At 40.5% G+C, this 23,530-nt stretch overlaps 2 protein-coding genes across 2 annotated transcripts in view; both read right to left on the bottom strand.

Moving 5' to 3' along the window:
• Window positions 1-3,232: 3,232 nt before the first annotated feature.
• On the bottom strand, window positions 3,233-4,580 carry LOC307261715 (protein FAM163A-like; the record flags this gene model as incomplete). The annotated part of the gene is made up of 2 exons (XM_080042293.1): window positions 3,233-3,622; window positions 4,488-4,580. 2 exons carry the CDS (start codon window positions 4,578-4,580, stop codon window positions 3,233-3,235), a joined length of 483 nt encoding a protein of 160 aa, XP_079898419.1.
• A 14,856-nt stretch (window positions 4,581-19,436) lies between these two features.
• The window catches only part of LOC307261302 (nardilysin-like), a 31,484-nt gene continuing 27,390 nt past the window's right edge, over window positions 19,437-23,530 (bottom strand). The window contains exons 25-32 of the mRNA XM_080041807.1: window positions 23,355-23,493; window positions 23,189-23,236; window positions 23,042-23,094; window positions 22,072-22,155; window positions 21,744-21,834; window positions 21,476-21,592; window positions 20,367-20,456; window positions 19,437-20,270 (exon numbers count right to left, since the gene is read on the bottom strand). Coding sequence (XP_079897933.1) covers window positions 20,055-20,270; window positions 20,367-20,456; window positions 21,476-21,592; window positions 21,744-21,834; window positions 22,072-22,155; window positions 23,042-23,094; window positions 23,189-23,236; window positions 23,355-23,493 — 838 coding nt within the window. The 3' untranslated portion in view covers window positions 19,437-20,054. The remainder of the gene's footprint in view (window positions 20,271-20,366; window positions 20,457-21,475; window positions 21,593-21,743; window positions 21,835-22,071; window positions 22,156-23,041; window positions 23,095-23,188; window positions 23,237-23,354; window positions 23,494-23,530) is intronic.

Below are 23,530 nucleotides of genomic sequence, written 5' to 3'. Positions count from 1 at the left end.
TTTATTCCTCCTCAAAAAGGGAACATTTTGTGAAACTTGGTGGATTTTCTTTTCTCTCACTGTATCAGGGAATACCAAAACTTACTATAGTTTCATACAGAAAGAGCTAAAAAATACAATTCTCAACGATCAGAACAAGAAAAAACTAAGAGATAACAGGTCAGTTCTGATACAGCAATGGTGCTCTTGGTGGTGGTCATCACAGCACCGGTGAACATAAAATAACTAAACCCCCTCTCACCAAACTTTGTGGACCACATGGGCCGAGTGAATACTGTATATTGGCTCTGTGGCAGTGAACACCAATGATGAGTGTACATCTATTTTAACCACAAAAAAAGGTTGTTTTCACAGGTATAATTCAGCACATAATTCTAAACAACAAGTGGGATGTGAGGTGAGGAAAGATGGGCGATATGTTTATAGGTGGAGTCAGCGATCCTGGAGAAAGCTTGTTGTCAAAATCACTTTTTGCAGAGAATATCTCCTCACAATCCCCTACTTTTCCGTTCTGTGTGTGCACTAAAAAGAAATCCGGTGTTAATTCACAGCCTATAGGCTTTGTAAACGGGCATTTTAACAAAGAAGCTCGGACTGACCCACCTTAGCTGTCAACAATGCTATCAATATATGCTAAAATGTATTGCTTATTATGGCTACTGTAGCAAGTGACAATAAACCCAATATATTTAAATAGGTATTGAAGCCAAATACTAAGCCAAAATATAAGCCGATCAGTAGCTCAGCCTTTATCAATAGCATTGTTGCTAGCTATGGTGGGTTGCTTCGAGCCCCTTTGTTTACATACCCGTTAACAGAGCCTAGGCTGTGTATATTAACACCAGATTTATTTCATTTTAGAGCACATACATTATGGACAGGTAGCAGTTGGTGACAACACACTTTCTACAGAACTGCTTACTACACCTTTAATGAACTTTGCAGCTCAGTGGAACCAATGTGATGTGAGAATATACTGAATAAATAAGTTTTTTCTATATTTTTTTAATTAAGGTTCTCATTTTCCAAATGTACATTTCCATTCTCTACTCATTGTGTTCAACTGTTATTTAATGTATTTTAATTGTAACCAGAAATGCAGAGAAGGATCAATAATCGAAGAGTATGGAAAACTCACATTTGGTATGAACTCTAAAGCACACTTACCCCCTCACATCCCTCACAAAGCTACAAAAAATATATATATTCAAGCATATACTGTGGAATAACACTGCATCTTGTTACTGTACAGGTTTAATAATGGCTTATAAGATACAAAACTTAAACTTCAAGAGCAGCAAAGTCTGGTACGTGATCCTAAATATCTTGTTTTCCGTCTACCGCCATCTCTAGAATCTCAGGATGCTTTACTTTCTTTTCATTCATCTCAATCTGTAAACATGTTAAAGTTAAATACATCAACTTCTATGGAATCCACTACAGAACCAACCTCCTTTTATTATATTGTTTCCTTTCAACTAACCAGAAGTGAAAAATATAAGCAAACAAATGTCATACTTTTCTAGTACCATTATTTTTTTCAAACAGACTGAAACTAAACTCCCTCAAATAATTCCAAGATGCAGTAAAAAAAAAAAAAAAAGCTTAAACATTGTAATTTCTCAAACAGGTCTCTCCTCCACAAAAACAAATAAGGTCCATTAGTAGTTTCTGTAGCTGGCAAACAACTACACCCAATAGAAAAACTGTTAGCCCTCATGAACAGTAAGCTGGAGGGGATTGGGGGGGGGAGGGGGTTTCAAGCAAGCACTTGATACTTTTATTTATGACAGGAGGTGGGGGACAATGCAGGAGAGACAGAAACTAAAAGAGGAGGTGGTCTTGGTTCTTGTCACATGCTGTATCATGTAACTAGATATAGTCAGACCATGAAGGCCAAGCTGCAACAGACCGCTGCTAAAAACCTGCCATCAAAATAATTGTCCTCATGTCCCCTCCCAGATCTCCATTTATTTTATGTGCAGAGAACTATGGGGGGTGCTAAGCAAAAAAATAAAAAATAAATGTCTGGCCATGCAGCAAGGGATGCCGAAACCAGCCCAGTCAATTTCAACAGAGGATGAACTAAACTTTGTAAGTGCATCACATGTCTTACATAATTTGATCGAGGTCCTATAACTTTATAACTTAGTCATTTTGTTGAGCAGTTTCATGGGTAACACTTTATCTTATGGGTTCTTAATTTACAAAGCATATCTAATAAGTAATACTTTCTTAATAAGATTCCAAAAAGACCTATGTAATTTAGTGCTAATTAAAGGGAAAAAGAGATTGCGTGTGTTAAATTACACGTCTTATAAATTGATTAACAGCGTAACAGAGACAGTTTCTTTAGTCTGCGCCAGCAGATAAGCTGAATGTGCAAAAAATGTGAACAGTCAAGCATACAATTGAACTGAAGACTGTCTTTGAAGAATGAAGTCACCAATAATAAATTAATTATCGATACATATAAACTTGGGTTTTCTTTATGTCCATGGGTTTGACCCAGGTTTTTTCTTTCATATTTTACCTCTGATCCGTACTTAATGACAGTTACAGCCAGAAAAGCTCAACTACTACTATCAAACTCAAACTAATTTCCTATGATTAAGATATTGAATATATGCTGTTCTTGGTGCAGAAACAGTGCACGTCAAATTAAGCTTCCGTAGGGTAATATATGAGTTTTTCTTATTTTATAAACTTTTAGTGATTAAAAAGTAATTGGTCATTAAAACAGTTTATGGGAATTGGTATAACTTTGCACCCCTAGCACCTACACAAGAAAACTGACCTGGCTGCCTTCCAGTGTGCCTGGGGATTCTTTAGTGTTCACACTACACATCATGCATGGTTACCAAAGACACAATATAGTCCCACATGTGATTTGGCCCTGAACTGACGCTGTACCAGAGTTATGTACCAGTTCCCCTGCTGTTGTAACACTATTTTATGCTGCTGTCTGTGGGGGTATGGGGGGGGGGGGGGGTTAGTCCAAGGATTTGCTGCCCACATAGAGGCTCTGTCAGTGGGCTCTGTTTATGGGTCGCTCCCATGGATGAATGAGTCAGGAATCCGTGGCAGAAAGTGAGTGTGTACAGTAATGCGGGCATGTGTGACATTGTGCTGTATTGTAATCCATCACCTGAATTTAGTCCCAAATAAAGGCATCGAGATGTGAAAATATATACATCATAATGGATGTGTGTGTGTCTGTCTTGAGCGGAGGTCAGACCTGGGTGCTGTAGGCGGGGCGTGGTGGGGGAGGAAACATGTCCGTTGGACTGTAGTAACTCACAGGGGATGAGCCCTGCGGGTTGCTGGACAGCGGCAGAGAGACAGACGGGTTCTCGTAGTATGTGTGGAAGCCCAGCCGCTCCCCTCCGTTGCGCATGCCGTCTGCGTGTCCGGAGTGCAGGGAGTACGGGGAGCAAGTGGGGCAGTGGTTGTGGTTGTGGTGAGAAGAACCCGTGTCCAGCTGATCCAGCGAGACGGGGGTGATGGCCGCGCCGTCCATAGCCAGGGCGTTGCAGGCATTGCAGGGGAAGTGAGAGAGTGGGTCGGCTCCCACCACGGAGCCCATGTCAGCCTCAGAATCATTCTTCTTACAGCAGTAATACTGCAGAGGAAAGAAAACAGGGGACAGATAGGCCTTTCACACCGCCGCAAAATCGGAGCTAGTTCTGGGCTTGTTCGGAGTTAGAGCCAGTGTTTTGGTTTCACACCGCCAGAGAGCCTGCTCCGGGCCGTAAAAACCGGGGGAACTCATACCCCAGGATTGAGCAGGGTTTGATAAGAACTGCTTGCGCGAACGGTTGGGGGAGGGATTATCCTGACCAACCAGAGCAACTCAAACCTCATGCCCGCCATATTTAAAAACACCGCTACTACGAGACGTAAACATAACATAATTACCGAACGTAGCGATCAAATTGACCGGCGAGAATACGCTGTATGGGTCCTGTTTGCTTAAGAAAGCAAAGCGAGAGCCAACAAGTGTAAAAATAAGACGTATTCGCCGCTGTTGTTGTGCTTAAAGCTAGCGGTAGCTTTAGCGTTAGCCACAAGAGCAGCGGCGTCGGGTGACGTACACACACGTTTACAGTGACGTCATGACGTTGCTCTCTTGCCGGCTCCATGGCTGTCTCCGGTCGATGTGAAACCAACCGGTTCATAACTGGGATAAGGCTGTAACCAGTTTTGAACTGACCCCAACACCAGCCTGGAACTGACTCTTGGTTCATTTTGGTGTGAAAGGCCTAAGAGACACCAAGAGGTGTTACTGTGTCAAAAAACACGATGTATTGTTGTGAACATGTTTGGGTATTAAAGGTGCCATGAGTAACTTTTAAATATTTCTGAAACAGTCTCCTTTTTCCTTTGATGATCATAAATGACATGTATCAGCAAATGAATGCTATTCATTTATTTAGTTTTTTACATTACCTTAGAAGCACATACACACACATTGAGACACTTTATACCTGAAGTCTACAGTAACAGAGAACTGCTACAATGAGCAGCAGTATCACTCCGGCGAGAATTCCTCCGGATATAACGATAGTTCCCGCTGACATTCGACCAGCTCCCCATCAAACCCTTCAAAGTGAGACAGAGGGAGAGGACAGCAAGAGAGAGAGATTGAAGTTTGAAGACAGAAAGAGAAGGGGGAAGCAAAAAAGAGAACAAGCTTTGGGACGTCTGAATTTCGGTACAAAAGAATATACTGCAAGATATTCAGCTTACTTATGTCTAACAAAGGTTTCTATAGTGCCGGCAAAGAAAACCAATGTAGGGTGAATTAGCACCATCATGATGTAACATCAACTGATGAAACCTGTTGTAACTACTTGGTTATATGCAGCTGTTATCAGACAGCTGGGGAAGTTTCAGGCCCTTCAGAAACATTTTACGGATGATAAATAGAAGAAAAAATACATGAAATTACAACAATAAAATCTTGACGTCACCACAAATCATTTTGACACATTGCTCCAAAAAATGCTTAGTTATGTTCACATACTAAACAAATTCGATACATTGTGTTTATTAGAAAGTTTTAGATGTTCTGGTAAAGTTTATTCTAAACTAAGCTAAGCCAATTGCCTTGGCTACAACTCTGTACTTAACACACAGATGTGAGAGTTGCATCAATCTTCTCTCATGATCCTATTCTCAGGGATACAACACAGAAAAAATCATTTCACCCCTCGACGAAAACAATTGGACACTTACATTAGAAGACAGCGGGAGATGCAGAGATGGAGGAGTGTGAGAAGGTAGGAAACCATGACAGGCCTGTGGAGTGTTACTCTCAAAACCTCCTCTCAGTGGAACACCTGCAGGAAAACAAATAAGGTTCTGTTAAACGGATGACGGAAATATAGGACTGCAGTTCAGTGGTAGACTGTAGCTCAGTACATTTTACTCAAGTAGATGGCTGGATACTGTACTGTACTTTAACAGTTTTGAACACAAGACTTTCACTTCTAGCAGTACAATTTTTTTACACTGTGGTATTTCTACTTTGACCTAAGTAAAGGATTTGAGTAGTTCTCGCACCACTGCTGCAGCTAATTCTTATTCTCATTATGGGTTAATCTGCTTTTTTCTTCTTCAAATAATCAAGTAATGGTTTGGACTCTGAAATGTCTAAAATAATTAATGGTGCCAGCTCCAAGTTACCAGAGCCTACAAGAGATGTACTTCAAACAGTTCCGTTTGATCAACGGCCAGCAAAAAACTAACTGAATTATTGAATTAAGTTGATTCTGATTCAGAGAAAAGCAGCAAATCAAAACATTTGGGAAGTTGGAACAAGCTTATGGGTTGTTGTGGCTGTGGGGATTGCAAACATTAAATTACTTAAGGCTCTTTAACTGATTGTGATTTAATGTCAGATTAAATCAACTAGTTGTTTCAGCACAAGTCTGTATATATCACCCTATCCCGTTTCATGTGGAATCAGATGTGTGAAATACTCATACATATTTTTCCGCATTTCCCCACACCTATTAGGGAATCATTTCAATACATTCATGCTGCCGATTCTGCAGTCATCTACAATCAGCATAAAAGTTACTGGCAAAGCAAGCAAATAAATCTGCATGATGCTATTATCACCGAGGCGGAAAACTTATTCCCATACTTCACATTCAAAGCAACATCTGCAAAGCGTGAGTGGATTCCAACAGGACCACTTTTGGATGGCAAACGGACCCTCAGGACGTAGATTAGCATGCCGAATGCAGTAAGACCTACTGGGCAAACTTGCCATATGGCCACTATATTGTATGCATATATGCAGCACAGTTTCAGCATACTAAATCCGATTCTTATGTGCCTCTTTTCTGTCATTTTTGGTTCACTTTGACGGATTCAAAGGCCCCTCTGAAAGTTGCATGGGTAATGGTAATGATCTCCTGGATAGCGGTACAGCAATTACAAAACACAGTTTGAAACATAAACACAACTTAATGTTTTAATGGTGAATGCAAATCTGACAGACTCACTGATTGGCAGAGCCACACAGGGGCAGACATTGTTTAAATGAAAATAAATAAAGAGTCCAAGCACGTAATTATCTCCACATACGCAGAGCAATGTTTGGCTGTAGCCTCAAACAGACCTTAAAGACAGGTCTATCTGACAGATAGTAAGACATTAGCTGTGTGCAAGAGGATTAGAATAAGTGTTTTGATGCCTTACTTTCTTCTTCTTGGCAGTCACAGTAAAATGCCAAACACACATCTAGATATATTACACACATAATTAGATGACCTTTTATACATCAGCATACATTTTTGTTAGGATTTTGACATTAATTTAGACTAATTTATATGGTTGAGTTCAGGCCCATCTTGAGCACTGCAATTATAGTAATTACAACACCAGATAACTTTGTATATGAACTGTTCAAGGTGATTAACGGAAAACATTCAGATATTTCTCAGCGACAGAGCAACATTTAATTATACCAATTAAATTGATTAAAAAAAATCAAACTTCTTCCTCATTGCTGGTGTATTAATGTAATTTTCTTAAAAGCTACAAGCCTCCTACGGCTATAAATCAAAGTGAATATAAATAATAGTCTTATCGCCTGATGAAATGGTTTAAACGTTTCGGCACTTGTTGTTGTGTCATAAATGTCAAATCTCCGCCAGAAGGTAAAAACAAATGCTGGTTTGCGCTTGGGTGGTTTGGACTGCTGCCTGACTGTGGAGCCAAATGTTCCCCACATTGCCTGCAGTTAAATCAAGCCAGTTCTCTCCCCCCTCCTGTATGTCCTTTTGCCTTTTTCCCTCTCTGAATAGAAACAAAAAAGCCTGATAAATGGAACATAACCTTTTACAAATTGTTGCAAAATAGGGTTATGGTCACACATCTTTACATTTAACATTGAATGACCACAAATGTTTGAGTGAAAATTGTGTGTGTGTGTCGAAATGAGCATGTGAGCCTCCCATCCAGACAGCTCAACCGATGCAGTACCAACCAATTGCGTCACCGTGCTAAATTATATACACCACGGGCCACGATAATGTCGTTAAAAGCGATGTGAAGTCTCTCTTGCTCCCCATTTTCTCCATCTCTTCACCTCCTCCCTCTCGCTCACTCACTACTTCATGCCTCCTCTGTCCTCCTTTATGCCTCTCATTCACTCTTTTAGCCATGTAGTCCTCTTTCACCACACTGTACATCCTTTTCCTCCTGCTCAGTCCTTTAATTTCCCTCTGCTTCCACGGCATGACAAGACCTGCGCTTCACTGCTGAGCTACTATAGCACGTTTATGCAGAAATTATGGTATTCCGTGATGTATACCAGCTAATACAATAGAATCTCTCTAGAAACACAAAACCAAATTATGCAAGTAAAGGCACAGATTAGACCATTTCCAACAGACCGGAGAAACATAAATGCCAAGTGACAGAGGTTGTGAAACTCAACTGGAATATGTTACAGAATCTTAGTCAGCTCAGTTCATGTATGACCCTCAGTGGGTTCAGAGTGGTCTGATATGTGCAAACACACACATATCACAATCCTTGGATCACAAAACAACCAGTTGACCTGGAAGGAGTTATAAGGATCTGTCAGAAATCCAATCAGTGTTTCAAATGTGTCAGGGATGAAGGGGGGAATGTCAGAGGAGGCAGAGAATGGGTGAAGGAAATGTGCATCGATATTGTGTGTGTGTGTGTGTGTGTGTGTGTGTGTGTGAGAAAGGGGCCCAGCGGGAGGAGTTAATTTTTTGCAAAGACAATTGTTATGTGACCGGCAGTTGAACCACATTGTAGAAGAAGTTTTTTTGGTTGAAGAAAACTTCAAATCTTTACTTAGATTCAAAGACCAGAGCATCCTGCTCAGAGCAATGCCAGAGTCTTGTCTGAGTTGCATACACAAAATGAGCTGCTTTATACAAAATGGTTGACATGGTCAGATACAGTAGGTAGAATAACAATGGAACTATCAAGTTTGGCTCTTGGATGACATAAATGCTAATTTGAGTCTGGAAGCTTCCAGGATGGCCCACACCAAGGGTGTCAGCCCCCATAAGACTGATTTAATCACAATAGAAAGTCCAGACAGGATACATTAGTAGTTAAGATTTGATCTTCATCATGATCTTCTTTAGCTTTGGATAGCCATGCGAAGATATGAACATGTCATGTCACGACTAGTATCCTGGGGCCGTATTCACAAAACATTTTAAGGCTAAGAGTAGGTCCTAACGTGCTGATTTAGGAGTAACTCTCAAAAATAAGGGGCGTTTCACTCCTAATTTTAGGACTCCTAACTTTTTAAGATAAGTGTAATTCACAAAGCATTTTAGCGCTAAAACTAGCTCCTAAATCTATAAAAAGCTAGGAGTCCTCGAGAGGACTCCTAAGTCACTAAGAGTAAATCACAGACAACCATTTGATGGTGTTTTGGAGAGATTTAATGCTAGTGAGCTTTATAAAAGGTACCTTTAATAGCTGTAAGGGTTTAATGATCTTAGTAAAGCTATATTTAGAAAGTATAGACACATTTATATTTATTATATTGTTATAAAAAAATATTTATTAAGTTCATTTTCCTCCAGTTGCTTTGGGTTTATGATGCACTGAAAGTTACTGTTGGTGTCACGTTTGGGTTTAATTTCCTACTAGAGGCCTATATGGCGCTTCGCAGCATCTCCTCCGTTCCAGAGATCCGCTACTGTATAGTTGCGCGTCTCGCCTTTTTCCTTCCGCATGTACTTTACGATTTCGCCGGCTGTTGTTTCTAAATTGTGAATTTCCTGGTTTGTCGCTGTCTGACTATTGCTGCATAGTCGCCGTTGAGAGAAATACAGTGAGAGTGCATGGCGTGCAGCTGTTCAATGAGGATATTTTTCCGATTCAAATCATTGTAAAATTTAAAATGAATAGACCTATGTGGCGCTATTGTAGGTTAATTGTGAACAAATGTGTGGGAAACCCTGCAGTATCTTGGTTTCATGTTAAATCAGTGTCACTTGTCATTAATTGTATATAAAAACTCTTTACTTTAATACAGCGACACGATATGGATATCTCCCACAGTGTTTCCATCATAAATTCACTCTTAGCTCTCATTCCCTCTCAGCCAATCACTGTGGGCATAGAAGGAATGAACATGACATCATCCATAGCAACAGGGTCAACACCGCCCTCTAGTCTTAGCTTAGGAGTCCCTCCCATTCCTTAGTAAAAGTTGGTCTTATCAGCTTTGTGAATAGGTTTTAAGAAATTACTCCTTACTAAGAACTTTTAGTGCTCCTTAAGAGTACTCTTAGCGCTAAGATAAAATGTTTTGTGAATACGGCCCCTGGTCATTAATGCAATTCCTGATATTATCTGGATAATGGAAATTCACCACAATCAACATATTCTTATTATGAGAGTTATTTTAGAGATTTGCAAAATAATCGAATCAGTCGATCATTTCAGTAATGTTTTTTTTTAAGCAAAAATGGAAAAAAATTCTCTCACAAGCATTTTCCTGAAACAGTTTGACTGATTGGTGAGATGGTTAAACCTTTGTTTAAGCTATCACAGCATCATATAGTTATTCGACCTTCATAGTGTTTAAAATGTTGAGGGAGGTGGAGAGGTTTCACCCTCCACTTGCAGAGCTATATTTATCCATTTTGTCGTCTCTTGACAAAGTGAAAAGCAGTAGATGAAAGGCAGCTGAGAGAGGTGTCATATTTTAATTTGTTTTCACTGTGGGAGCTGAAATGATCCTAGCAGCCAGCTTAACTACAGAAACACACATGATTTTTGTGTGTGTGTGTGTGTGTGTGTGTGTGTGTGTGTGTGTGTGTGTGTGTGTGTGTGTGTGTGTGTGTGTGTGTGTGTGTGTATGTGAACATGCTCATACACACACACACACACACACACACACACACACACACACACACACACCTACACAACCATCTGCTAGTGCTAACATATCCCTAATCGAAAGTTGTAGAGGTAAAAACACAGCTTCAGTCAGAAGTTTCACGTGGGATGATGAGGTGATGATTACCGTCTGAAATAGAGAGCTTATTCTCCCATGTGATGCCTGTGTGAGCCATAAAGCTTTGATGGGAAATGTAAGCTTAGCATATCAGCAGGGACTGCAGGAAGTTGCTTGGTTGAGAAAGGGTCCAGCACATAATAATGCCCATATTTTCTTAACTTTGAATGAAGTCCAGAGTTGCATCCAGTCTTTATGCTAAGCTAACTCCGCCTCAATCCATCAACAACATTGAAAATATCCATCACAAGCTCCTTGAGCCCAACGTGTCTTAAATAGTTAAAAACCCATAAACAACGATATGCAACAGAAAATCCACAAACGTTCACAGTTCAAGAACATTGAAAGAGAAAATGTTTGGCATCTGCGTTAAACAATTAATCGACTTGAATTCTATTTCAATTGGCTCATGAAGTTATCGACTAATTGTTGCAACCTGTTCGATTTCCACTTACATTCTGTTTTATTCAAAACATATTTTATTCTATCAAAATATCTCTTGGCAATCCCTCAGGCTTAGCTGACGGATCATCTTTATTCTTTTAAGGCTGTGTCACTGCAGATGGACATAATATAAAGTATGAATATATGCGTTTAATTTTGAGCTACCATTTAAGAAGATTTTAGACACAAGACAGAGTCATTATGTGGATGATTCTTAATTCATCTCAAAGGGACGGAATGAAGAAGCTGAGAGATGATCTTACAACAGTAGATGGATGGGGAACAAGGGACCTTACACAGAGAAAGAGAAAGAGAAAGAGAGAGAGAGAGAGAGAGAGAGAGAGATGGAGCGAGAGAGTGGCGGTACCTGAGTGGCTCCTTGATACATCCATTCTTAAATAATGATGTGAATATTTCGTTTGAGGTGGCCCTCTAACTTTGCGCTGGAAATCACGGGCGAGTCCTTGCAATTTTAAAAGGCCCTGGGGCTTCAATTATTCAGGTATCATTCCCATAACAATTTTTTTCCATCACGGGGCAATTTAGCCAGGTAGTAAAATCGGGACTTTTCTGCCTTGTCCGCCTCTGAAAGCACTCATCTCAGCGTGTGAGGAGAGGAACACATCCACATCTAGGACAGAGACACCCGAGGCTGGAGCAGCAGGAAACAAAGACAGCAAAGAGTAGAGGGGGAAGAAAAGGAGGGGGAGAGGAAAAGTAGATGATTTCATTTTCAAATAGTCTAAACGATCAAACTCAGTCTTCCACTTCACCCATAAGAAAACCGCATAACACTCGCTCTGGTCTCCTTTTTGTGTTATGAGGGGTTTCCAAGTCTCATAATTAGGCTACCTCAGTGTTATTTAGTTTGGATCATCTGTGGTTGATTAGGTAAGCAGCTGGATGTGTGGTCTAAACAGAGGTGGAATTCTGTGTGGATAATGCAAAAAAACTAACAAAAAACAAAACAAAACAAAAAACACTGAAATGCAAAGGAGCTGCAGAGATCTATAGATGAAGACATCAGAGCTGAAACACAAGTGAACACTTTCAGTTACACAGTTCGCCCAGAGCTAAATCCCTGAGGTGCAGAGCAGAGATCAGACACACCACGCAAACAACCTTCTGGCAAAAAAAGAGACAGCTTTCTACTTGGCTTCTTTCTGACCCGATGTGCTTTCTGGCAAACAGTGTGTGCTTTGTACCGAGAGAGATATTTGCAAATAAGCATGCTCAAACAAGCAGCTTACCTGCAGAAGTCACCATCTGGGGGATAGCATCCTCGACTGTGCTGCAAAGCCCCCTGGGACGGCAAAAGCAATAAAAAAAGAGAAAAGAAATAAAGACATGACATCAGTTGAAACAAAGACGCCTCGGGGCTCCAGCAGCGATAAGGTCAGCACTGCAGATACAAGTAAATTAGCCTGCTTGTTTGAAATGAACTCTGTCTTCTTTCAAATTCATTCATTAATCACTCATATCATTCGTCACCCACATACTCACTGTTCTGTCAGTTCTCATAGGTTACGTATCACAAAGAAGAAATTGGTTGTAGTTTAGTGCACCATATTTTCTTTAGCATGAATGAAATTAAATCCACAACTGCAAAAAAATAAAGAAAGACATGAATTATCTTAAAATAAATATGTATAAATCATAGTCGCCAGAGGCAAGCTAGTCATGCAAGATAAAGTACAGATTGAATGCAGATTTCATGCAAATTATTTTCTCTATAAATATAATGCAAACAGCCTAGGCTACTATAGGCTGTATTAAACTATCAGAAGTGAATACAATTGAAAGTAATCCTTAACCTTTTTCACTGTACAGTCCAGCTAATGTTAATACTTTAGGATACACATCATTGCAAGTAATGTCAAACCACATTACCTCTCACTTTTACCTCTAAACGAGATAAAGTCATAGGCTCATAGCTAATCTGTTAACCGAATTGGCAGCTGGAGGTCAATTTAGCAGCTGTTACATCACTGATGAGCCTCATTTTTACTCAATTAAGCGGATACATTGGTGCGCAGAGGCGTTAAAGTGGCTCAAGGGTGATTGTAAAAATTCCTTACCTTTCAGATTGAAACAAATCCCAGCAACCTGTTTGAGGGACCGTTTCTTTTTATGTGTATATTAGATAACTGCGCTCGGGTCCAGTATGGTAAGCTATACGCGGCTCCACACACACACACACACACAATAAAGTCCGCTGATTTCCGCTCCAGCACCGCTCATTAAAGGCGCCAGGAGCCCCACTGTGCTCGCTCTACAAACGGAACCATCACGTCATTATCTGCGGTCGGTTATCCCCTCTTCTTCTCCCCCCGGTTCACTCACAGCCAGGTGCCAGTGAGGGCCTGTGGGAAATCTCATGGCATCCTCCCCCTTTGTGGAGCGCTGGAGACGGACGAAACGAGGAGGCGGCAGTCCGGCTGCTGAGTGGCACCGCTCGGCATAGATGCGTCCTCAGCGCGCGGCTCCCTCCCGTTGGGGCGCCGGTCCCGGTGGGGAGGGGTGGGAAGAGAGAGAGCAGCGTTGTGGGGCGACGCTGTCAGCTGTGAACCGTGTGATATCACTTTACCGGGAGGATGGGAGGGGGTAGTAGGGGTGGTAATGATCAGTTGTCGTCGCCAGAGGAAAGCGTAAAACTGGTCTGGAGTAGCTTTGAACCGTGGTGGTGAGACCACACTGAAGGAAAACTAACTACAATCCAAAATATATATTGAAAAAAATTCAGATTAGAAATGCAAAAAACGCATAGCTGCCGAGTTCAACAGAATCCTGATATGTTAGCCACATAGCAGCTTTAATTAGCCTATGTTTAAGAGTTGCTGATGCTCTATTGGTCAGTTTTTAACTGATGTTTGAAGGAAAAGTTTGGGTTAACAGGTTGCAGCAGGACAGTTTTTTTTAGGTCCTCATATATCAGGAGAGTGCACTCATGGACCATTTGACCCCTGACCTTCTGACAGGGCTTACTGCAATGATCATAAAAGCCTTTTATCAATGAATTAATAAGACTTAAAATTGTCGATGGCTTACTAACTTTTGATGAGAAAAGCAGTGTCCATAAACAATGATCTTATTTTAATGTATTAGTGAGGCATTTAATATGTATAATCCCTTATTAAGACTTGATATTACTTAGAAAGCAAGACAAGGATTGATTGATGTTTATTAATGGCTACCTGTAGATTTTATCTATGGTATAACTGATATATAAAGCATTAGTGAATAATTTAATAACCGTTATAGTGCCATATAAAACCATTAGATAAGGTAAGATAAGGGGCCATAAACCTCACCAAAAGGGTCCGGACAGAAAAGCCTAAAAGGAAAACGGTTTGGGTGAGTGTAAGCTGCTGTCCGTGGTGCTGAAGTTCACTACGAGATATGAAACACACTAATGCAGTCATCTCTTTATCTCATATTATTCATGCAACTAAAGGATAATCTCAGACATCGTTGCTACGCTCTCTTCATCTTCCCAAAATCCCTAAAGCATCTGGAGCCAACCATCTCGAACATGATCCATTTTGACCATAATGGCCCGCATAATGAGGAGATTTAGCCTGGCTACATTTGTTAAAGTATAATCTTGATTCAGAAAAAGCGTCTCATCTCTCTTTAGCGCTTCCCTGCATCTGTGTGTCTCCGGCTAAATTAAGCTAGTTTTGTAGCAGGGGGCTGATGAAGGCAGGCCAGTGGGGAGTTCTAAGATTACTGCTCAAATTGAATAAAGGAGTCGACACATTACAGCGGCTTAGATGATATACCCCACTGAACTGGTTAATTAAAAAACAAACAAAAAACAGCACAATGTTATACACGGCACACAGAAACACAAACACACACACAAACAACACGTTTAAACCAAGGCCAGCTCCTCTATTCATCGCCGTCTTTTACCCCCATGTATCTTCCGTCCCCTGCCTCATAACTTGAGTTCATTATTGCCTTGGCAGGGTTCCCTCAGATGAAATTAGAACAACAACAGCCACGACACAGAGAGTGTAGCAGTACAAAGTTTGTACAGGGTGAAGTCGAGAGCCTGTGTATGCGTGTGTGTGCTGAACAAATCTAATCTTCTCTGATTCACGGGTAATCTTGTCTGCATGCATTTGCGATACACTTCCTCTTTGCGTATGTACTCAGTCTGAGAGATGGAGACAGAGAGCCAATGAGAGAGAATGGCTTCTGACAGCGGAACACAGCATGAGCAATACTCTATGAGATGAAGTCACAAAGCCTTTCTTAGCAGGGCCACCGGTTAGAGTTGAAGGCGCCGGCTGAGTTCATTTACTGGCAATACTACTTGTGACACAGTTACACACCCTGAAGGCTGAATTACGCCTTCACCATCCAGAGAAGTGCTTAGGCATTGCTGTTGGCTTTTGAACAGACGGACTAGGGGAAAGACAAAGTCTTCGGATGGATGATCCACTCGATCCTAGATTTTAAGTTTGCATTGGTTGTTAAAAAAAATATATATTTTAAAATCTTTCACTCTCTTATGCACAGAAATAAAGAGATATATTCTTCCTTTAAAACATGCTTAGCCCTGCTAGCTAGCTCAGTGGATGGCAATGTCGGTGAGTCACTGATATAGTGCAGATATTCATGGTCCCCAGAGGATGAATCCAACTGATTCTGATGGTCCCCTGACTTTTTCTCTAGCTCCACCATGAGGTGGAGATAGTTGATTTTAAAGTGAAATGTCTCACCAACTACTGGATGTATCGCAAGGAAATATGGCTCAGATGTTGTAATTGCTGTCAAAATGAATTGTCATATCTTTGTTTGACACACAACTTTCGATCTAGTGCCACTATCAGGTTAAAATGTCCATTTGTCCAACACTTTTTTTTACTACTTTATGACCATTACTGCGAAACTGGTACTTTATTTGTGTGTAAATAAGCCAATGTTAACTGACTAACCTACTTTCCATCCATTTAGCTATCTATCTATATGGGAAATTAAATCTGCAAACAAAATATTTAAGGCTACGGGTTTCTTACGGAACCTATCATACATTTCTGAAAAGAAAAGGTGGTCACAATGTCTCAGGGCAAGCTCAACATGAGAGTGAAAACTATGAATAAAGGATCTATGAAATCCTTTATTGCTAGTGACAGGCAAAAATTGTCCGCTGCAATCCGGCAAGGTACAGAGACAGGGAGAATATAGCTACAGTAAATCGTGTTATACTTACTACAAACACAAACTGATTTATCTGTCAATAAAGCTTTTCTCAGTGGCTCCACTGAAGAAGGACAGAAGTTATGGAAATGGCGCATTAAAAAGGCTTTTACTGGGGGGTAGCTCAATTGAAGATATAAGAAAAATGCCATGCAGGTAGCATTACACCAGGTTACAAAAGAACGTGAAAGAAAATAAAAAATAAGTGTTTTCTTGTTACCAAACGTAGTCAAGTGCGTTATATGGCCTCAAAGCTCACAAGATTGAAACAGCTGTCGACATCCTGGATTGTGAAAACAGATGTCAAACATATTAAACCTGCAGAGAACTGTTGGCATTTTCTCAGATTGTACTATACACAGGAAAGGTGATGTGTGGAGGCAGCACAAGGAGGACCAAAGCTTTACTGAGGCTAAAATGGCCTCTATTCCTTGGTATTAGTTCATAATTCACAGAATCCATTTTGTTCATAACAGCTGCTGCAGTATCTTTTGTCTAGTGTAGGACAGGTGTCCAATCCTTAATATCCTGTATTCTCCACAGAGGAGATGTAAGGTAGCTGATCAAGCAGAGAGGCACAGCTTAGATCACAGTAAACCGAAAACTAATTAGATGTGTTTGTCATCACAAGGGATGTTTCTGTGGAACTGTACAGTAGTCTACGGCACGACCATATACCCAGGACTTCAAATCGTCAAGTGAATTCCACATTGTGTCATTAAAGAGTGTTGCACCACCATCCATCCCACTTCTTTTCAGCCGGGCCTCCTTTAATGTGTCTCTTAATCATTGTGTACTGTGTTAATGCCGAAAAGCACCTTATGAGCCCATTTCTCTTCTTTTAATGTTACTGTGCACTGCTGGTGCTTCCCTACAGACAGTACTGTAGCCTATCTCTCAGCCAAAGAACCGATATCAAATGTCCTCTTTAGTTTAAAGTTGGAGTCAGCTATTCTCGAGGCCTCTTGTCAAAATCACTTTTTGGAAAAAACGTGAGTATTTCGGCACAATCTGCTTCATGTCCGTATTGTGTGTGTGCGATGAAAACAAAATCTGGTGTTAATACACAGCCTAGGCTCTGTAAAACGGTATGTAAACAAAGGGGGCCACCGTAGCTAGCAACAAGACAGTTTACAGATCCTAGGCTCAGGCTCTGTATGAACACTGGATTTTCTTTCAGCGTGCACACAGTAGGACAGGTGGCGGATCTTATCTCGTATTACCTGGAAACAGACTTATTTACATTTGAATTATTGTTGTGTATTGTGCAGCCTACATATTTAGATACATTTTATTTTATTGCGTTAGGCTATAGGGGAAATATTCTTTATAGTTGTACATTCTTTTTCATCTTATTTCTGTCCTATAACATTATTTTAAATGGGACCAGCAACCGAATTTTCCCCCAGGGATTAATAAAGTATTGGATTCTCATTCTGGTTTTAGGTAGCTTTGGTCTGAGTTTTGTGGGCTTTGATTTACAATAACTCTTTTTCACAGCAGACAACTTAACTAAAGCAGTAACAGCACAGGAGGAACTAACATCATTAACTATGGCTCTGTTCCATTACTATTGGGCGAGAACATACAAAACCAAAACCCTGGAAATGGTATAGGCCTACATAACACAGCCTTCATTATAGTTATTAATGACACCTGTGTTTGACCTAATCAGCCATATCAAACTGTCTGCAATGAAAATGGCTATAAGCCAGTCAAATATGGGTTGCTTGCAGTGATGACCTAGACTGTATGGTGATGGCCCAACTCTTGAGTTCTCGTTAATCTCATTATTTTATTTTTCCAGACCCGTTTTCCTGTCGAAACTTTTCTATCTACCCTAACCTGAAGTGAACCTTATCCCTGGACCCTGCCTTACTCAGTCAGTATGCAGGCCTACAGCAGAATGAGAGAGAAAAAAACTACAGCTTATAGTGTAGGCTACACTTGATGAGAGAGAGAGAGAGAGAGAGAGAGAGAGAGAGAGAGAGAGAGAGAGAGAGAGAGAGAGAGAGAGAGAGAGAGAGATGGATTTTACTTATGGCTCACCGTCAAGTGTTCAAAGAAAAAACACTAAGAAACTACTTTATGCTAGCTAGCCAACCAATCGTCAGGCAGACATTATACAGTTAGGAACTAGCTAACGAACATTGTTCAGCATTCAAGGTTAGCTAAACATATACAAATCAGCCAGACAAGTTTTCCTAAACACTTAGTGGAGACCGAAAAAAGAACTAAAATAATTGTAAATATAAGGACTTACAATAGTCAGTTGGTCAGAAACATGACTCCTACCGTTATGCTGTGTCTTACGGATGTGCCAATTGAGAACTGGTTGCTTACAAATTCATATTACTTGAAACATGTTACTTCAGAAGTTGTGTTTAACGATTGTTTCTGCTGCCCCCAGGTGGCCAGAAAAGTAGGGAATATGATCGAATGTAATTGCTCCCGCAGCTGTTATGCTGAGTTCTGCATACCTTTTCTCCTTTGCCGAATAATGCATTCGCACATTGTAACTGTAACAGCCAAATATACATTCTCATTATTCGGAAAGAAAGAAATTCATTACAAAATAGGTTATATGTTTTGGGGTCATATCCTAAAGCTTATAGTGTACCCATAAAAGCCTGTACTTTTCATTTGGATGAGCTGGTTTGCCTGCCCTCACACAGGTAAGCGAGGTTATCATCATACACAAGGCTATTGCGGGTGAAGACTTTGCTACAGTATGAGGCTTCCCTGTGGGCATATTAGTCAATTCTGTTAACACGCTCCGCTGTGCTGGGCTCCAGGATTAGTTTTTAATTACATTCAATAGTGTAGTGTCACCAGCCGCAGGCCCGGCACAATATCCCCTGCAACAACCTTCTCTTCAGGGACAAGAGGGCACAGCGTCGGTGAGCAATGTGCAATTTACACATAAATTAAACCTGTGCAAATTAAACAGCTGCTTCCATACTGAGTCACCAAACACTTCTGACTTTAAAAAGGACCTTGCCGCTTGTCTTGAAGAGGATTCAAGCAAAACTCTCATCTGCAAAACATGCAAAATGTTAAAAAGTGTAAATATAAATGCCATCAAACCTTTGGTATGAGCTGGTAGACTAGACACAATCAATATAAACTGTATTGTAGCCTCAACATTGTATAATGTGAGTGTACTCCCAGTATGAAGACAACTCACTTGCTTTGAGTATATTTCCTGTAATCGGTGCATTGCTTTGTTCGTTCACTCATCACCCATCGATTTTATTTCTTTGCAGTTTCGTACCATGGCATGACCCAGGTCAGCTACAGTAATAACAGAGCAGAGCTTGAAATCCAGCACACAAGCACACTAATACACACATCTGGAGATCAAAGGTGTAAGCATATCTGTTATTTTTCACAGTTGATTTCTGTTTTTAAAATGGTTATTTTTCACAGTTGATTTCTGTTTTTAAAATGGTAGTAAACTCCAGTGTGCGCTCCAATGCAAACATTGGCAAAAAAAGAAAGGGATGTGATAGCAGCGGAGCTTTTGAGAAAAAGATTTAGCGCTCATTATCACACTCCCTTTGTCTGAGGAAGTAAAATATATGAGTTTGAGAAAGCAGATCAGATTATCACTAAGTTAAAACAAAACTCTATATCATCACTTGAAGGCTTTTATCTGTTTTTTTGCCTATGCACAGTGTGGGTAAAAACTACAGTCGAGCCCCAGAGACAGAATCCAGGTGGAGAGAGGAGCCCAAGCTGTGTTTAACCTTGGTTCACCTCCACATATTTAGTGACTGCATCTCTAATGAGGCAGAGTCCCTGAACCGGGCGCAGTAAGAGGCCGAGCACATGGCCATCTGTCTGTCTCAAAGTCTGAGAGCGAAGTTCATTCCAGTATCTTGTGGTAAGGGAAGAGGGGCAGGTCTCGTGTGAAAGCGGGTATGTCCATGATGGCTATTGCGCCCGCCATTTTGGGAGAGGGGGGAAGGAAGGTGAGCTTGGACACCTCGCCATAGGTAGAGCCACATAGATCCTCCTCTTTGCCCTCTTGTTTTCCTCCACCACCCTCCTCATCATTTTCTTCAGCTCCGAATCCCACCACCTTCAGGAGACAGAAAGACATTCAGTGTGTTGAAAAAAGGCAGAAAAACCCTTCTCCTTCACTAACACAAACACTCACAAACAAGATACTACTTACATGGACGCTGAGTTTGCGGCTGTTCTCTCCTCGATGTTCTTTGAACCAGGAGACCATCTCAGCCCTGGTCATCTGCTTCAGAGCATAGATCTAAAAGCACACAGAAACATTGAGGGTGAGAACACTTGGAGAATGACAAGGCGACTGTGTAAAAAAGGAGTCCATCGTATTGACGTGAACACAAAGATTAATAACCCAACTTTTTGCGCTCTTGTGGCTTTTGGTTGTATGGCTCATTTACTGTATAGTTTGGTCTCATCGCTTTTATCGACCCCGTTCACAGTAGCCGTTTTCAGAAAAAAAACCTCAGATAAACCCACTGAACAGCAGCGAATGGTAAACAGACACATGTTCTAGCTGGAGGAGAAAATGGAGCAACTAAAGGCTAAATGATAAGTCCCTCAGAATTTGGTGGAGACCAAGCCAAAGCTAAACAGAGGGTCAATATTAGACTTACATTCTTGAGATGGGATATGCATCTACGGCATTTGTGTAAATTAGCAGTGTTTTGTTGCCATTACATATTTAAAACGTGATAATAAGGCAATGCTGTGTAGGTCTTTCACCTCTATGTGGATAAGTCAATAAAGCAGTGACTTTACATAGCCGGCTAAATTAGTAATAATATAATATTAAAAAAAAAAAAAAAAAATAAGAGGGGCGCGGCACCGCTGCGACCCTGCAGTTACACTATCTTCTGTCCACCCATGTTATTGTCACTGTCTTGTATGTTTCTTGGAGAGGTGTGTACTGAAAAGGCAAATTTCATTGTGCTGTAACGGTGCATATGACAATAAATCTATCTATCTATCTATCTAGTATGAGGAATTAGATTGGACATAAAATGTTGTAAGCTAGATGGAATTTACAATATGTGTTTGTGCAAAACGTGGGACTACAGTTCTGGTTTATCTTGTGTGTTTGATATTCTGAATATTTTTGACAAAACTGAAAAAAAGAATAGGGCACATATGGCCTGGTAATGTAAATGTGAAGGATTGCCAGAGTCGAAACGTGGTCCCCAACAGAATAAAGAGGGTGTCTATTTTCTAGATTTGTCTATTAAGCTCATAGCTGTGTCTGTCTGTCTGTGCACGCGTTGTCCTCACCTCCTTGTTGAGCCTGTCAAACACGTACTGCTGTGTAACCACCTCGGCCCAGGTCCTGTCCACCTCCTCCCCGAGGTGTGTGTCCTCACACTCCTTCAGCTTCACTAAAGCTGTCACCTGTACAGAACACACACGTGCGGTAGAATATTTTTTATTTCTAAACAGTGTTTTGACCTCTGCGAGTGTTTGACAAGCAGGTGTGAATGTGAGACTGTGGTCAGGAAACAGGTGGCAAATACACTAAATAATACGCAACAGAGACACAGACCTGGGTATTGAAGGCCTCCTCGGTCAGCGAATCGAGCATCTCCACATATGAAGCAAAAAACTCTTCGATCTTCATCTCCACCAATTCAGTACTGCAAGAGAAGAGTTCATGAGAGGTAAGAGATATATTATGGCTAAAGGGTGTATTTGATTCCTTTAATCATTTATCAGTCCTACTAGCTGCTCTTTCCAGGGCAAGACAGATTAATTGTAGCTTGGTTTCGGGTGAACAGTAAGATCTATTATACCCTGGTTCTTTGAAAGCGGTTAAGATGAATTGTGTATTGCTTTTGGCCCAATGAAAGGTTATGATAGAGCTGCGGACTCACTTGAACTTGGTGGCCTGCGTTTCCACGGTGACAGAGAAACCAAGGACGCCGGAGGTGTTTCTGCAGGTGGGGTAGACATGGTACCTGTAGAGAGGGAAATGAAAAAAAGAAAAAGAAAAATGATTACATTATATATTGCATAAAAAAGGAGAAATGTCCAAAATGTCCCACTTTTTAATTAAAAGAGGCAGATAATTGAAAACCTAACTCATATAATAGCAAACAGAAGAAACTATTTAAACTCTGGATAAATGTGAAATGTGGTTGTGTTCCAATGTAACGGGAACACGCTTGAACATTACCAGCTTATCCAGTTGTTTGAGCTGTGTTTATTTATATCCTCCAGTAAATTGCTCGCGGAACTGTGTAAGTGCATTAAGAGCAACTTAAAGAGTCAAATTACTTGGCCAATAAAGTCGATAATGCGGATTCTTGCAATTAAGTCCGAGACAGAGACATGTAGGCAACAACAGCAAGTACATTTCCATCCACAACTTCAATCGAGCACATAAAATACGTTGAGCGCAAATGGCAGAAAAATGGAAAAGAACTTAAAAATAAAAAAACGGGCTGGGTGAAGTACGACATATTGAAAAGCAACTATAAAATGGTATTAAGCAGTCAGAATTACTGTGGCTATATAAATGATGTAACCAGTATTTTATGTACTATGCATAAAAGTAGTTAATCAGTGAACATATAATATAAAAGTGATAACTATTATATATAGCACATTATATACAAGAAGATTAAATACAATGTGCTTCACGATGGACAGTACATAAATGACAATGAACACTATAGGTAGTAAGAGTTTAAGTTGATAAGGGGAGTTTTACATTTTCTCTTAAAAAGTTAGAAATCTAGGTTTAATGGGAACATAAAACCATATAAACCGATTCATATTTACATTTTTTCCAAAGGTTTTGTTTTAAAACAACCGAAACAAAATATTAGAGCGAAAACTCACCCCAGAGTCTCTTTGGTCCTGAGGAAGTCAAAGCAGGGTTCCTCCATGTGCATCTGAAAGAAAACCACAACTCATTCAAGCACGGGGGAAGAACAGAATGAACGGAGAAGATTAGGTCGAAAGGTAAAGGAAACTCTCAGCACTCACCACCAACAGCTCCATCAGCGTGTGCTCCCTTAAGGCCTTGAGGCCAGACTAATTAAAAGAAGAGAGAAAGAAAAACTGGAGGTGAAGTAGAGTATGTATAGTAAACGATGCTGTTAGTCAGTGATTGAACTGAAAGTACTGATTTACTTTACACATGTGGTTGTACCTGGTAGTAAACTGTGACCTCTGAGTTTGCATCTCCCTTACTGAGTGATTTGACCTTACAGATATGGTGCTTCAGAGGAAGCTCCACCACTCTGAACAACACCGGCACCTCTGCTGGAAGTTTGGAGAACTGCAACTTACTGCCAGAATAAAATAAATAAATAAAAAGGAGGTCAA

Source organism: Ammodytes marinus (genome assembly GCF_949987685.1).
Source record: "Ammodytes marinus genome assembly, chromosome: 15".
Lineage (NCBI taxonomy): Eukaryota > Metazoa > Chordata > Actinopteri > Uranoscopiformes > Ammodytidae > Ammodytes > Ammodytes marinus.
Note: the sequence above shows the minus strand (reverse complement) of the source record. Positions and strands in the feature narration are given on the sequence as shown.